This window comes from Octopus sinensis, linkage group LG14 (assembly GCF_006345805.1).
Source record: "Octopus sinensis linkage group LG14, ASM634580v1, whole genome shotgun sequence".
NCBI lineage: Eukaryota > Metazoa > Mollusca > Cephalopoda > Octopoda > Octopodidae > Octopus > Octopus sinensis.
In genome coordinates this window covers 63,799,090-63,816,403 of record NC_043010.1, presented here as the reverse complement: position 1 = coordinate 63,816,403, position 17,314 = coordinate 63,799,090, and the positions used below count along the sequence as shown (strand labels likewise).

General features: G+C 36.6%; 2 protein-coding genes across 3 annotated transcripts in view; one reads left to right on the top strand and one right to left on the bottom strand.

The window, feature by feature from the left end:
* The window catches only part of LOC115219508 (death domain-containing protein CRADD), a 33,654-nt gene extending 20,510 nt beyond the window's left edge, over positions 1-13,144 (bottom strand). The window contains exon 1 of one of the 2 annotated variants that reach the window (XM_036509118.1): positions 12,606-13,144. In XM_036509118.1, coding sequence (XP_036365011.1) covers positions 12,606-12,941 — 336 coding nt within the window. In that variant the 5' untranslated portion in view covers positions 12,942-13,144. The remainder of the gene's footprint in view (positions 1-12,605) is intronic. The other variant, XM_029789688.2, reaches the window with a different exon arrangement.
* Positions 1,490-15,927, top strand: LOC118766026. The gene is made up of 2 exons (XM_036509117.1): positions 1,490-1,495; positions 13,824-15,927. Exon 2 carries the CDS (start codon positions 13,848-13,850, stop codon positions 14,583-14,585), a length of 738 nt encoding a protein of 245 aa, XP_036365010.1. The 5' UTR covers positions 1,490-1,495; positions 13,824-13,847; the 3' UTR covers positions 14,586-15,927.
* The last annotated feature ends 1,387 nt before the right edge of the window (positions 15,928-17,314 follow it).

The following is a 17,314-nucleotide window of genomic DNA, read 5'->3' as shown; positions in this document are numbered from 1 at the left end:
TGTAATTGAAGAAATCCTATATTGTAGATTTCTATAACTCCCAAAGGGAGGCAGATAAAATCTGCCTTTTATAATAAGAGATGCATTGTACTCTTAAAAATGCTAGGTAAATTGTAATTGAAGAAATCCTATATTGTAGATTTCTATAACTCCCAAAGGGAGGCAGATAAAATCTGCCTTTTATAATAAGAGAAATATACATACATATATATATATATATATATACATACATATATATATAACAATTGCAGCGTGGAAGGTGTTTATAAGCCATTTAAGAAACACACAAAAGCCGTTTGATTCACTTCAACATTTAAGTTTAATTTGTCAAAATATATTCGTCGCTAAAATCCGCGACCTGTTCACTGACAAAGTCCGTGCTGCATCACACACACATACATACATACGTACATATATATATATAAATGCACAATGGCCCAGTGATTAGGGCAACGAACTCGTGGTCATAGGATCATGATTTCGATTCCTAGACCAGGCGTTGTGAGTGTTTATTGAGCGAAAACACCTAAAGTTCCACAAGGCTCCATCAGGGGTGGGGGCGATCCCTGCTGTACTCTTTCGCCGCAACTTTCTCTCACTCTTCCTTCTGTTGCCCTGCTCGCTTATCCAGCAGGGTGGCGTCATTTGGAGGCTAAAACAATGCAAAGCGCATTGTGACCAGTGATGTGTAGCAACATCTGATAGCCTGGTCGGTCACGGTGTTATATATAAGCACATTGCTGTTTCTTCTCTGTCTCTCACTAATACATCAATAATAATTATAAATACGAAAGCAACATCAACACATGTCCATGGACAGTGCTTTCTCAAAAAGCGCAGTAAAGACGGACTCATAAGAAAACTAACCAAAAATAAAAATAAAAAAGAACAACAAGTAGATAAACAGGAATACTATGAAACGGTCGATTTATGATTTACTCACATTCCTATGCAACACTCCTCCAAAAAACTTAAAGGAATAGACTCATACAGTAAATACCCAATAAAACAAACAGAGCCCACATCATGTGCAATAATAGTTCGATACCCAACAGAAGAACACAACCTGCACTGCACAAACAACACACAATACAAAAACTAATACAACAAAAGACTGAAACCAAACCCCATAACAAAACATAATCATGCAATACAATATTCCCCCGAGAAAAACAAAATGAAACAAACAACTGCACCAACACAAAAGTGCAGCAAGTGATTTGGGTATGTTTAAAGTGACTGAGCAGAGACTAGTAAGATCAAGCTAATGCTATTAAGAGAAGTAAGTAGATGACAGAATTGGAGGGGGAAGAGAACTGGGGAAGGAAGACCAGGCAGTAGGAAAGACAACAACATAGGAGATACAGTTTGAACCAAAGAAGAATGTAATGGAAAAAATGAAAATAGTACTACCAGTAAGGAAGAGACAACTGGCACCAGCGATTTAAGTGACTGAAGTGAGGAAGATCAGAAGATTTTAGCTGAGTTGCAGGAAGTAATGAGTAAAGAAGTGAGAAAATGATTGCCAGCATTAAAAGGCTGCAGAAGACATGGTTATGGTTACAGAAAGGAAGGCTCAAGAAGGAGACAGAAAGTTTGTTAGTAGCAACACAAGATCAAGCATTAAGGACTAATTAGATAAAAACCAGAAGAGACAAAAACCAAGTACAGGAATGGGAAGATATTCAAAAGGAGGAGGTCACCCTGGCCCTGATAAAGGCCAGCAACTGGAAGTCACTGGGAATAGATCAAGTACCAAACATTTGGATCAAACAACTAGTTGATATACATGGAGATATGTCATCAGAGAAGTCATGAAAAACCCAGAAAATAGCCCAGACTGGTTGACACAAGGAGTGACATACCTAATACCAAATACAAATGACACAGAAAACCGAGAGAACTATAGACCAATCACCTGTCCTCCACCAACAATGTATTAAATATTATCATCTGTAATCACTGAAACAACATACACATTCTTAGAAGAAAACAACCTGCTACCACCAGAACAAAAAGGTTGTCGAAGAGGGATCTACGGATGGAAGGACCAATTGCTGATTAACAAAATGATCCCTGAAGACTGCAAAATGAGGAAAACGAACCTGAGCACATGGATCAACTATAAAGAGGCGTTTGATGGTGTACTTCATTCATGGATTCTGAAAGTGATGGAAGTATACAAAGTATCCCCAACTCTCATCAAGTTTATGAAACACAGCATGAATACATGGGAAACTACGTTGATGCTGAACCATTCCAGTGGATCAATAACAAGCAGACCAATCAAAATCAAAAGTGGTATCTTCCAAGGGGACTCGCTGTCACCCTTAATATTCTGCTTGGCACTGGCACCACTAAGTACCAAGCTCAACAAAACCGGGTATGGATACAAGATCAATAAAAAAGGAAGTCATCTGTTCTGCATGGATGATGTGAAAATGTACTAAAAAAATGACAAACAACAAGAAGGTCTACTTGCTACGGTTAAAAAGTTCAGTGATGATATCAGGATGCAGCTTGGACTGGAGAAATACGCGAAAGCCACTTCCATAAGAGACAAACTGGCATCTTCTGTGGATATCCACATAGATACATAAGCAAGGATCCGAGCACTGGACCAGGAGAAAGCATATAAATGCCTTGGCAAAGACAAAAGTAACAGCATAAAACATTCAGCAATGAAAGAGAAGATTAGAAAAGAGTACTACAAGAGAATACGGTTAGTAACAAAGACTGAACTCAATGCTGCAAACAAAATAGAAGCCATTAACACTCTTGCAGTACCAATCGTAGCTTACAGTTTCAACATAATCAACTGGCAAATGAGCGAATTAAAGAAGCTAGACTCCAAGACCAGAAAACTACTGACCATGGCTCGAATGAACCACCCAAAAGCGGCCGTGAACAGGATTTATTTACCGAGAAGCATGGGAGGAAGAGGACTAACTCAATTAGAATTATCTTACAAAACCACCACTGTAGGATTAAATACATATCTTGAGCTGTCAAAAGATCCTCTCATGAAGCTTGTGCACCAGCATGATAAAGTAAAGAAGCTATACTCGGTATACAAAGGATCTGTACAGCTTAAGAAACAACTGAAGATGGAGGGATCTAGGGTGAAGGCGAGTGAGAAAGTAACCCAGTTTGCTAAAAGAGTTAAGGAAGAGATGAAAAAACAAGCCCAGAAGAAGGGCAAATAAGAATGGCTAGAAAAACCAATGCATGGCCGATACCCATGTAGAGTGAAAAAACCAGACATAGAAAAACGAGACACTCATGTATGGATGAAGAGCTCAGGACTGAAGGGTTTATCATAGCAGCACAAGATCAAAGCTTGGCAACCAGGGCTTACTACAACAAAATAATGAACGATGGAACTGACCCAATGAGCAGGATGAAACAGTGGACCACAGCTTAACTGGATGCACAGCGCTTGCAAAAACTGAATATATTCATAGACATGATAGAGTAGCGCAATATATATGTAAACACTACCAGCTTCCAACTTGAGAAAGATGGTACCAGCATAAACCTGAAACTGTGACGAGAAAAGATGATGTAACACTACTCTGGGACATGCCAATGAACACCAATAAAGAAATCAAGGCAAACAGGCCGGACATAATCATCAAAGATGGGAAGAATAAGAAATGCTTAATGATAGATGTGACAGTACCATCAGAGAGAAATGTGTCCATTAGAGAAGTTGAGAAGTTATTTAAGTACAAAGACCTAGAAATAGAAGTGACCAAGATGTGGGGAATGAAAAGCAGCACAGCACCAGTGGTGATTGGAGCATTAGGGCTAATTAAAAAGGGCCTTGATAAGCAGCTCCATAAACTCCCTTGCAGTGTTAATGTAGGAGAACTTCAGAAAATAGTGTTGCTAGGTTCCGCATACATTTTACGCCGTGTACTCTCCATGAGATGAGGACCTGCTGTGACCCTAGGGTCAAGGGATGACCCTGGCTCAGCAGAAGACAATGGACTATATTTTATTTTTAAAAAATAATAATAATAATAATAATAGCACAATGCAAGTACAAAAGCCGCCATGACAATGTGCCAAGAATGATCCATTGGGAACTTTGTGGAAGTCATGGCCAACAAAGAATCAAGACGTGGTATGAACAAACTCCAGGAGTCACCAAAAATTGCAAATTCCTGTGGGATGAAATGATCCAGTGTGGTCATCTGTCCAGACATCAGAAACCAGACATTGTTGTGGCGAATGAAAAAAGAAAGAACATGTATGATAATCGACAAAACATGCCCTGGTGACTACAGGATCAAAGAGAAAGAAGAAGAAAAAATAAACAACTATGATGATTTGAAGTGGGAAATACAAAGTCTGTGGTCAATGAAGAGAGTAGACATGATACCAATAGTAACTGGTGCCCTTGGAAGTATCAGCACTCAACTACCAACATGGCTGAGAATGGTGTAAGTGTGAAGGTAGAACAGCTACAAAATTCAGCATTGCTTGGAACTGCAAGAATTCTTTGCAGATTTTTTGAAGCATGACCTGTAATATAATAATAATAAAGTTAGATTAATATTGAAAACAGAGCTCAAAGAGAAAAACAAGATAATAGATATCAACACTGTAGCTGTCCCAGTTATAAGTTACAGCTACAATATTCTTAACTGGACTCTAAATGAACTAATCAAAATAGACAGGAAAACAAAAAATATGACCAAATTTAGGATGCACCACCCAAAATCTGAAATAGAAAGCCTGTATATGCAATGTACTGAAAGTGGTAAAGGCCTTATACAGCTAGAAAACTATTATAAAGTTACCACCATAAGACTATAGAAACACCTACTTCAGAAGCAAGGAAAACTAATACAAATTGTCACAAAACACAAGCAAAAAAAAAAATTGTTTTCTGTCTTTAAGAAAGTTGAAAAATACAAATAAAAAGTCATAGTACCTAAAAACTATGAAGAAAAAGAAGAAACAACAAAAGCTGTAAAATAACTGAAATTCAAACTAAAACTGGGACAACAGCAAATCATAAAACAATGGCAAATATTGGGTTGAACTAAAGATAAATAGACAAAGCAAAATCCCAACAATGGCTGAGAGGCTCAGATGGGGAAGAAGCAATAAATCATATCGTCTCAGGCTGCCCAGTTCTGGCTAAGAAAGAATATATTCACAGACATGACAGAGTTGGGACCTACATACACTGGAAGCTATGCCAAAACTATGAAATGACAAAAGAAAAATGATGGTAAAGGCACATTAGGTATGATAAAAAAACAAAAAAACATTCAGACAAATGCATAACCCAGACACCAGGACTTACAAGTGTATGTAACACAAAAAACAGCACCAGTAGGCACCACACACATCCAATGTAAAACACTTTCAATACAATGAAACTAAAAACACCACAACAAACCACAGCACATACCCAAGGCACACAGAGCAGCACTCAGTAGTGCAGTGAAAGTACATGATAAAAATAAGACTACTGAATAATGATGATGATGATGATGGAATACCTAGCACTGGCTCTCCTGGCTTCTGATCTTAATTGATATTGAAAGTGTTATCATGTACATGTTTTGTCTTGGTATAAAAGATGGGCTACAGCAAATATTCTGCTCAGTACTACAGATTTTCTTGTCAGTTGTTTGACCTTAACCAGTTGAGCAAGTCCCTGACAATATGTGCATCTCTGATCACGAGCAGAAGTAGAGAGGGAGCATCATAGCCATGTGTTGAGAGGAATTCTTTGGAGTGTAAATAATTTACCATTGGAAACTTGGGTTCTTTGTTCAACATCCTTAAACAAGCCTCATTCAGGAACCTTTTGAATAGAATGGGATATTCGACCTGAAGAAAATTCTAACTGGGCCCCACCTGCAAGATCATGCGCTGTTTATCTTGATATGAGATCACCATGTCATGCACAAATGGTTGTGATGCATGTGCCTCGTGTACGCTTATCAAACGGGTAGCCATGATGGGTATTCTGGGCTTCATACATCTATACCTCAGTGTCACTTTGATGGCATGCACTGTTCTCTCACTCAATAATAATAATCCTTTCAGTTAGAGGCACAAGGCTTGAAATTTGGGGGAGGGAGATAGTCAATTCCATCAAACCCAGTACTCAACTGGTACTTATTTTTGTAACCCCCAAAGTGATGAAAGGGACAGTCAACCTCGGCGTAAATTAAACTGAGAATGTAATGACAGACGAAATTCCACTAAGCATTTTGGCTGCTCACCACCTTACTCAATAATAATTATATGGCAAAATGCAAGCAAGAGAAATAATATTCTTAAGATTATAAACCTGGAAAAGTACAGGACAAGTTAATACACTTGGAAAAGTATAGAACAAGAAAATTTTTACTCAAAATATTGCAGCTAAGGATAAAATTTCAAATAAAATATTTAGATTTAGAAAATATTAGCTTTTATTAATACTAAAAAATTTATTGCAAGTTATTACTTCCGTTTGTTATTATTTGTTACCTCTATTATTAAAAAAAATAACTCGAAATATTTTTTTGCATTTTAAAAACATTTTTTAATTATTAATTAATAATTAGAAATTTGAAAATAGGTTATAAAAAAAGTTGTACATAATTAGTGAGTACAATAAATAGAATAATACAAAAATTAATTCTATATTACAGTAGAATCTACCTATAACAACAAATTCACAGTAAAATTTGCTTGAGTTCTTGCTTAAGTTACGCCAAGTCTTCACATTTTTAGTCGTGACCCAATGCCTAATTATATACCATATATACTATTCTACTTTGCATAAAACTTTTGATATGGCTCTGTGATAAGAAGTTTAATTCCCAACCACATGGTTTTGGGTTCAATCCCAGAGTGTGACAACTTAGGCCCCTAACAGACCAAAGCCTTGTAAGTGGATTTGATAGACAGAAACTAAAAGATCCCCATCATATGTGTGTGTGTGTCCCCTTGTCTTGACATCGTACAATAATTGTAAATGATTGTCACTGTCAAAGAAGCAGTGTCAATCATTTCCAGTATTCTGCAAAATAAGGAAATATTACCTTCCAATATTCTGTGAGAACAATTCTATTCCATAAGGAGATGTTACCTTGCTTGGAAACAGGTAAGGGTTAGATACAGGGAAGACATCTAAGTATAAGAAATGTTTGCCTTGAATAAACACCATTCAACTCATGCAAGTATGGAAAAGTGGACATTAAATGACAATTATATTTGCTAATCATGTGTTCATTAAAATTGTCGGTAAAGGAATGGTAATGAAATGATCTATTCTGACAGAACAGATATGTCTCTCTTTACTCTTTTACTTGTTTCAGTCATTTGACTGTGGCCATGCTGGAGCACCGCCTTTAGTCGAGCAAATCGACCCCAGGACTTATTCTTAGTAAGCCTAGTACTTATTCTATCAGTCTCTTTTGCCGAACTGCTAAGTTACAGGGACGTAAACACACACACACACACATACATATATACATATATATACGACAGGCTTCTTTCAGTTTCCGTCTACCAAATCCACTCACAAGGCTTTGGTTGACCCGAGGCTATAGTAGAAGATACTTGCCCAAGGTGCCACGCAGTGGGACTGAACCCTGAACCATGTGGTTCGTAAGCAAAGTTACTTACCACACAGCCACTCCTACGCCTATGTCTATTGAGTTTATTAGTTTTCTACGTCCATAAATAAGTTTAAAAATATAACTCTGCTGAAACAGAGATGACTATTTTCGAAAAAGTTGTTCCTCTTTGTATAGAAGTCGCGCCAACATTACTGAATGCTATTCTCAGTGCCAAGCGATGTTATTACCAGAAATTAAAGTGGTCTCCCTTGAACGCATGCCCATCGCAGCTGTGCGTGGGCGCGTCTTTTACAATAACACTTCCTTGATCTGCTAACTGGCAAGACGGATGCTATCCTACGGCAATACAATCAATGCCAGTTCCTCTTCATCTCACTGACCTTATTCTGTCCGCTCACCACATCCTGATCTCCTCATAAGTGCAACATTCCTTCTTAACTTTTCACAATTCAATAGCAAATTGCAACATTCCAAGTCGTACCACGAGTGCCTTTCAATAAAATATTTCCCGTGAGGATGGCGAACAGATTGTCAAGTCTAACATAATTTAGATAGTTTAACATTATTAAACTTTCCAATTACAATGCAGAAGCCAAAATCGATTTGTTGATCAGTGGGGTTATCAGTTTGAGAACCTGTGTCTCAATCCCAGAAATCAATTACAATAGAGCGATAAAAATTACATTATTTATATTATTTACATTTGACGGATATTTGTCCTCATCTTGTTTGTTGTTAACACAACGTTTCGGCTGATATACCCTCCAGCCTTCATCGGGTGTTTTGGGGAAATTTCGAACCTGGGTTCTCATTCCTAACGTATTTTTCGGTGTTGTTATTATTATCGTTATTATTCAGGTCACTGCCTGGAATCGAACTCGGAATCTTGGGGTTAGTAGCCCGCGCTCAACCGCTACGGCATATGCTTAACACCCGACCACCAAACAAAAAAAATCGCAATAAGTAAAAAAAAAATGTGAATTAAAGGAATATGAGAACAAAAATTTGTGCCAACGAATTGGAGGGGGGGTGAAAGGACTTTCAGAAAATTCACAAGATCCGAATTTTTTCCCTCATAACATTCAGGAAAATTGATATCCTTGATTGAAATTTTTATACAAATACATTTCAAACAGTATGAAGAAATTTGTGGAGAAAAATTTTTTTTCCGAGGTAGTGGGGGTGGACTTTCGGAAAATTCACACGATCCGATTTTTTACCTCATAACTTTTAGGAAATTGGATCTTTTAATGAAATTTTATATAAATACCTTTCAAATGGCATTGATTAAGATTATAAAAAAATTTGTAGGGGAAAGTTTTTTTTTTTCCGAGTGGGTGGTCAGAGGACTTTCGAAGAGAAAGTTCTAAAATATTTTTACGCTTGAGCGTAATGGAAGTTTTAAAAAAAATTAGATTCATTCATTTTTCGTTTGAGTAATAGAAAAAGGTTTTTAAAAAGATCCCATGTATTATGATGGGAGAAACAAATTCATAAATACGGTGTTGAATATAGTTTCACTATGGAAAAATGTTAAGGGCAATTTAGCACATCCCTACCGTTGGGATCTTTTTTAAAACCTTTTTCTCAAACGAAAAATAAATAAATCTAAAGATTTACCCAATTTTTTTTCAAACTTTTTTCTATTACACTAAAGCTAAAAAATAACTTAGAATTTCTTTTCGAAAATCATCTCCCCACTCCCTCCTAAAAAATTTTCCCCACAAATTTCTTTATAATCGTAATCTATGTCGTTTGAAAGGTATCTACATAAAATTTCATGAAAAGATATCCATTTTCCTAAAAGTTATAAGGCAAAAAATCGGATTTTGTGAATTTTCCGAAAATCCTGTCCCCACCCCCCCGGGTCGTTGGCGCAAATTTTTGTTTTCATATTCGTTTAAAACACCTTTTTTTTTTTTCGTGGCCGAGTGTGAAAGTAAGCATTAATCCGATAAAGTGCTTTTGAAAACAAGAATGAAGATACGACAGATACTGAAACAGAAACAATCCCCAGTTAGTGTTATTAAAAGACTTTTGGCTGTTAGAATGTATGACAACGAAATATTTTTTTTTAAAGGCTGTATCAGATGGATATGAAATATATCACTTTGAGCTATCCATTACACATATATCAAAATATATCGAGGAAATGCTAAACTAGTGTATACATTCAGGTACTCATCTACGCGGGACAGCATTCATTTACCCTAACTTTCGCAGATTCTTTTTAATGGCCTTTTAATCCCTGACCGGGATGTCTAATACACAGTTCCTATAATACTTTCTACTATAGGAACAGAGCCTGAAATTTTGCGTGAGTCGATTATATCGACCCTAGTGCATAACTGGTATTTCATTTATCGACCTCGAAAGGATGAAGGACAAAGTCGACTGGGCAGAATTTGAACTCAGAACGTAGCGGCAGACGAAATACCTATTTCTTTACTACCCACAAGGGGCAGAGGGAACAAACAAGGAAAGACAAAGTCGATTATATCAACCCCAGTGCCTAACTGGTACTTATTTAATCGATCCTGAAAGGATGAAAAGCAAAGTCGACCTCGGCGGAATTTGAACTCAGAACGTAGCGGTAGACGAAATACTTATTTCTTTACTACCCAGAGGGGGCTAAACACAGAGGGGACAAACGGATTAAGTCGATTACATCTACCCCAGTGCGTAACTGGTATTTAATTTATCGACCACGAAAGGATGAAAGGCAAAGTCGACCTCGGCGGAATTTGAACTCAGAACCTAGTGGTAGACGAGATACCGCTAAGCGTTTCACTCGCTGCTTTACACGGTTCCTATAATAAAGGTGATTAAACCACGAAAATGATTAACCTTAATATGCTGATAATTAAGTATAGTCGGCGTAACTACAATCGTCTTTGTTTCCCATAACTTTCTTTAAAATGCATTTTTTACTGAAATTTTTCAGATGGTGAACATTACAATTATGGGTAAATGGCAGATGAAAAACAAGTTGTTTCGTTTTCTTGGGAGAATCATTTGCGCTTCCCACCGAACTTTATTAAAATCATGCGTTTAACGAAATTTTCAAGAGATACGTTATATCTTACAATGGTCTTAACAATTTTTTTAACAATAAATTTATTCGCAATCAACACTATTGAATACGTATTTCTAGAAAATGCCATTAAAGATGTACGTTTTAAGAAAGGTATAGGGAAAATCAAAATCGATAGGGCGCCTTCTGTGGCTATCCAGCACAGTTAAATCCATCATATATACTTGTCTGTATTCTGAAGGAAATTCATTGCTGAAAGGTTGGTTTTAATGTTGCAGAACCACCTTATCATTAATATCCATCACGTAACACGCCTTTCTATCTTTATCATACACTACAAACACACAAAGTAATCCATCCTTAATTTTGTGTTTGAAAATTAAGATTCCTCCAATTACATTCACTTACCATTTCAGCAAGTTTATTATCAACAATATATCGTTGCGTTGAAGTTCGTTGTTTTCTTAGTTGCCTCCAAATAAGAGTCTTCATTTCTGATAAATTTATGGCTTGTTGTAGCACAGAATTTTGTCAGTGATCAGGTCGCGGTCCCAAAGCGACGAAAATATTTTGGCAAATTAAATTTTAATTTTGAAGTAAATCTAACGGTTTTTGTGTGTTTTTTAAACGGTTTTCAAACACCTTCCGCGCTGCAATTGTTTTTGTTTCAGCACACGATCTCAGATCAGGTCATTTGCTATGCAAGTACATCTCCGTAATATAAATATATAAAGGGTAAAGACCCCCTTCGGTCATGAATGACCATGGGATTGCACCTAGAAAGTTACCCTCCTAGACACAAGTCCGGGCAAGGTTGTTTATGGAAGACCAGCAGTCGCCCATGCATACCGGATTCCCCTCTCCACGCCACCAGTGTTATCCAAGGGAAAGACAAAGGTCGATACAGCTTGGCACCAGAGACGTCGCAACTCATTTCTAAGGCTGAGTGAACTGGAGAAACGTGAAATAAAGTGTCTTGCTTAAGAACACAACACGCAGCCCGGTCCGGGATTCGAGCTCACAACCTCACGATCGTAAGGTCGACGTTCTAACCACTGAGCCATATATATATATAGTAAAGATTATATACAACCGGTGTTTAGCATTAGGGTTACGCCGAAAACGGGTGGTGTGTGTATTCTTTACCTCCGTATTCTTTACGCCATATATGTGTGTGTGCGCGCGCGTATATATATACATATGAAATTATACTGATTGATACTATCCGTAACTAAAACAAAAAATATATATATTTATGATAAAAAAATTTATGTAAATATCAAAAAGTGAAGATTTGTAGTCGACAATAAAAATAATGAAGGAAAGAGTCGCATACTTCCGCGTTTGACATGATGTTACTTTAAGACGGCAACTTTCCAAAGTGAAAGTCGAAAGTAATCTGTCCGTTGAAAAGGATTCAATAATTGGAATGTAATGTCTGTTGATAATGCATTATTTCGCTTTTCGCATGTCGATGTTTAATATCAGTCCACAACGTAAGAATTATGCCGTTTAGTGTAGGATAATTTCATTTTTGAAGTGTCGATTCTTTATGTCCATATCAAAAAGTGTATCGGAAAAACTGTATTTTTTTTTAATATATTAACATACAACATTGTAAAAACTGCGCGTTATTGTTCCTTCTTTTCTTTTTAAGGGTCTTCAATACATTCAAGTATTTTATTCATGTTGAAATTGCAATGAACAGAACAGTAATTGATGGCTTTTATAAGTTTTGTTAATCCACCACGTCCAAGGGTTTCTCTTTGCCTCCAGAAATTAAATACCTCAAACATCTGGTTTCGTGTGCTGTGTGGGTTGTTTGCCTTAGCAATACTAATTTTTACGCTATCAATATCTAATTCGGCAGCAACAGATTCCCATCCAGAGCCTATAAACATCAAAATACGATTTAACATTTTCTCATTCAAATCTATATTTTTAACACGTTCAAGGATATTACTTTTGTCACTTTCGTCATTCGGCACACTGTCATCAGCATTTTCCACGGTTGTTGCTAAACTCGGGTTATGTTCTCTTAGACATTTCACAAATCCATTGAATAATTTTGACTTATTCTGTTTATCCTGGCTTTCCACTTTGCGGTGAATAACGTCTAGTAATTTCCGAGCTTTTTCTTGTTCAGTCTCTTTTGCTTGAATTACATTCTTTTCCTCGGAGGTGATAAACGATTGAGATAAAAAATGATCAACCATGTTTTTTATAGTCACATCATCAAGCCCCTGCACAAGATCCTCACGACATCGTTTAATTTTAATTGAGTTCCTGAGCTGCTGTTTGTTAGCCATCGTGCTCTGAGTATGATTAGACAGTCAGTTTTCTACGTGGATACACTAAAAAAGTTTGCCGTTCAACTTCTTTATGCAGCGACGTCTGCGCATGCACACTGAATGTGTTGACGCTCGAAAATGCTGTAATGTGGGTCAATTTCGCGTATAAATTTCATTTCCATATCATACAACTTGTGCTCAGCTCGGAGTTATAACGCAAGAACTGTCGTTAACCCCAAAGTATAAACGTGTATTAAAGTTAATTAAAATAAACATAATTATGTACATGCATTCCGACACGCTATCTGAAAACTGTGGCGGGAGAAATCGCTTATACGGAACCTCATATTTGACTGTTATTTTATTTCATCGCCTCTGGAGAAAAGTTAATATTTTCTAATCGTTTTCTAGTTGCAACAAAAACCCCACCTAACCAACACATTTTCACCTCGTTGATTTAATCTATCAGGTGGAATTTTGTTCTTGTACACTAAAAACACAGTTGTTTGGGTTGGTCTACCCTATATACATTTATTTTCCCCCATCTAAAATTGCTAGTTATTTAGTCCAGAGAGAAGAGACCATATCCATAACGCTTGCATACCCTTAAGTCACTGAGACGATGCGGTTGTTGATAGTTGCAGGTAAAATGCGGATAGAAAACGTTACAGTTGTAAGGAAAGATAGTGAGAAGAAAGCAAAGGGCGGGAATTTGTAGATGAGAGAGAGGGTAGGAGTGGTATAAGAGAAACGGGTGAATTCAGTTTATAACAGGATTTTCGGAATAGTCACGTGCCCTATGAGAACAGAAAAGAATACCCTTCCACTTTGCAGCGAGTCATTCCTAAACATCGCCTACTGGAGATGTATAACGCACGGTGTCCTGGATGGGAGAACCAGAAGTGTTACGCGAGAAGTGCTCGAATGTTTGTAACTAACATAAACTCAAGGGAGATCACTCTCAGTTCCGGTAAGGAAATGGCTGACACACAAGAAGTTTTCAATGGGAACAAAATTCAACGAAGTTACAAACAACTTGTGGACGGCATCGATGAAGTAGTTATAGGGTCAATACTTGATTACTTCTTTGCAAGTTCAATCTTCATTCCGGAGGAAGTGCATACTGTTGAAGCAGAGCCAATTATAGAAAGAAAAAATCGATGTTTTCTCAATTTCCTTCTTGAGAAAATGAAACATGAGGACAGAAGTAATATTTCTAGGATATTTGATGAATTTTTGAAGTGTCTGAGAGAAAGCGAATTAGATTCTTTGGCCACACTGGTGGAAGAAACTGACAATTCACCGTTGGTAGACCTAGAAGTGGATGCCATTATTGATAGTACTAAAGATTTAGATCTAGACGAGAAAATGCTTGCTCGTGTCTTAATGCATGTGGCTAGTGGTTGGGAAGCTGTAATTATCGAATTAGGTCTTGATTTTGTGAAAATTACTGACGCTAAGGAAACTGATAATGAGTTCATACAGAAGTTCAAAGTATTTAATACCTGGAGACAAGCAGACGGTCTCTTGCCTGGTGCAGTAGTAAAACTTTTGACAGCGCTCAGAGAATTTCCAGAGATTGTAAACTGGAGCAAAATGAAGAACACTATTGCCATAGTTCACCGAGAAATGGAAGCTGGTTCAAGTACGAGTCCTTCTTAGAAATCTAATGCAAAATTCCGATGGTCTTGTGCTTATATCACCTTGCAGAAACTCTTGATAATTGAGAAATTTTCTTCACGTCGCTTCATCATTATATATTTTGATCGTCTTTGATTTCCTTCCGTTCTTAAGCCTGTATGAGGCTTAATCCCTAAATTTGTTTCATTAAAATTTTCGATTAGCTTTGATATTATTCCACACAGAATCGTGGGTGGGACACAATGAATAATATTTACTGCGTATTTGATTTTGAGAAAAAATATTTATTTTTATACAAAAACCATATCAGCCGAGAAATGACTTTCTTTAAGGCATTAAAAACACGATAACATTCAGAACACTATTCTCCAGAATTACATTTGATAAAAGACTCATACACATCAATGTCCATCCTTAGATATCAGAAATACCACAAATATTTAAGATTTTTAGGTCAAACGAATGAGAAGTTATTGAAATTAACTGTTACTCATTTTGCCCCACTCGTGTTTTATTTCAAAAAAAATTTTTTGAAAATTGAAAGTGATCAAATTAGATATGGGGAATTGACTCAGAATCCAACCGCGAAAAGAATATTGATTTATAAACACCAAAAATTAACAAGATATTTTATTAACGACCTCAATTACAATCACGTCAAATTTGAGGAGAAAAGTTTTGGAAAGAAAATTACTTGTCACCTGATTATGTTTTCAAATTCTCTTAAATTTCAGCAACACCAATAATGCTAACGAAGCTTCACTCCCGAAGATGAAGCAAGATGACAAAATAATGATGGAGTACTCGAAATGTAATGATTTAAAACAGGCAGGGAAAAAAATAACAAGAAATCAGAAATTATTCACTATGCCCTGCCCCCTATCTGCATAATAAGTGTGTATTTTGTTTGTATTTTATTTATCATAACTACTGATAATTTCTAACAATTTCTTACTTTTTAATGCTGTCTATTATTGATTAACTACCTGTCATCTACAATTTAATTTTAATTCATAGTCCTTTCCTGAACGATGATTTTCAATAAGCTGTGGTACTTTTGATGTGAACCTGTTGGGAGTCCTTGATCAATTTTTTTTTTCTTTACTTAAATAATAATAGTTCTGATATTGTTTTATCATTAGTACATCAAATAAAATACCTTGTGGTATTTATTTCAGCTTTTTGCATTTGTCATCATCATCATCATCATTTAACAGCCATCTTCCATGCTTGCATGGATAACCCCCATCCTGAGATCAACTTTCTTCTTTCAAACGTCAATAATGCACCAATTTCTCTTCCTGTCTAAACAATAGGAAAAGACTCATTTCTGTACAGTAAATATATTATTTTTGTTAATTTATGCCTACATGTGTTGTTTTTATTCAAATCAAATTTGATCTCCTATGTCCGACATAATTCTTAACTTGGTTTTTTTCTTCAAAGTTTCTTGCATACAACCAACAACCATAGTGCTTTTAGACAATGGCAGAAGTTCAACACTCTTGTGAAAAATGCTTTCTAGATTATCTGTTTGTGTTGAGTGTGGAATCGGTAAACAATGGTTTCAAACTTCAGCAACAGCAACAATGGTGACCAAGTTTTACTTGCATAGATGATGCAACATTACGAAATTGTCTATGTTGAGCATGGAATCTGTAAAAAATGGTTTCATTTGTGTATTCTATAGTATATGCACTGTATGATGCAGTAATTTTCCAGTTTCTGAATTATGGAGCCTACCACAAAATATCATCCTTTGATGTGAACTGTGTTCCATTATCAGACAATGTCTGGGATGCTAAATCACGCAAAAAGTTCATCCAGAAATTCCATTGTTACTTTGGAGGTTGACTTCCTACGTTTACATATTTCTAGCCATTTCATTTAACTACCCACAACTATTAGATAATACCCTCCATTTAACAGTCCTGCAAAGTCTATGTGTAATCTGGACCAAGGTATGTCTGTCTTGGGCCAAGGCTGAATTTTTGTTGGTGGTGCTTTTGCTGCCAGGGCACAACCCCTGCAGGCTTTCACCAATTTTTCAATATCCTGATCCATATTCAAACAGTAGATGTAGCTCGTCATCAGTGTTTCCATCCTCAAGATTCCTGGATGTCCCATGTGGAATTCTTTTAGCATATGATTTTGCAAACAAACAGGTATTACAATCCTCTGAGCATACATAAGTACTTTATCACCCATCGAATTCCATTTCGAAACTGTTACACTCAGTTATGTGAATTTTTGTATTTGTTTCTGACTTCACTATTTTTTGCATTTTTATTCTGAACACATCCTTCTCCGATTTTTATTTTTTATTTCCTCTAAAGTAACAGGTAGTTCGCGAACTACTATTACTACTATTACTGTGTCCTCTAATGGTTCACTGTATTTAGGTATCGTTCTTGACAGCCCATCTGTATGTCCCAGTTTTTTCGATGGTAGAAATTCCATCTTAAGTCATAATTTAGCAGGATCACCCCACCCCCAGCGCTGCAATCGGTTGTATATGTGAGGCTACTCTTTTTCTAAATCAGTAACAAACTTATATCTCTTCTCAACTTCTACGACTGCCTTCACAAATGCAAATGCATACACCACTCTGTATCTCACGCTGTCAGTATGCATGCACCTTTATAAAGTTTAGGACAGTTCACTTGCTATCCCACAGGGGTGTCAGGAGTTTACCACAACAATAGGATTCTCTGCTTCCCCGCAAAAACAGGCTAAGGACTATGCCACTG

Excerpts from the sequence above, each read along its gene's own strand:
- LOC118766026 (XM_036509117.1), top strand. The coding sequence starts at position 13,848 with ATGTTTGTAACTAACATAAACTCAAGGGAGATCACTCTCAGTTCCGGT.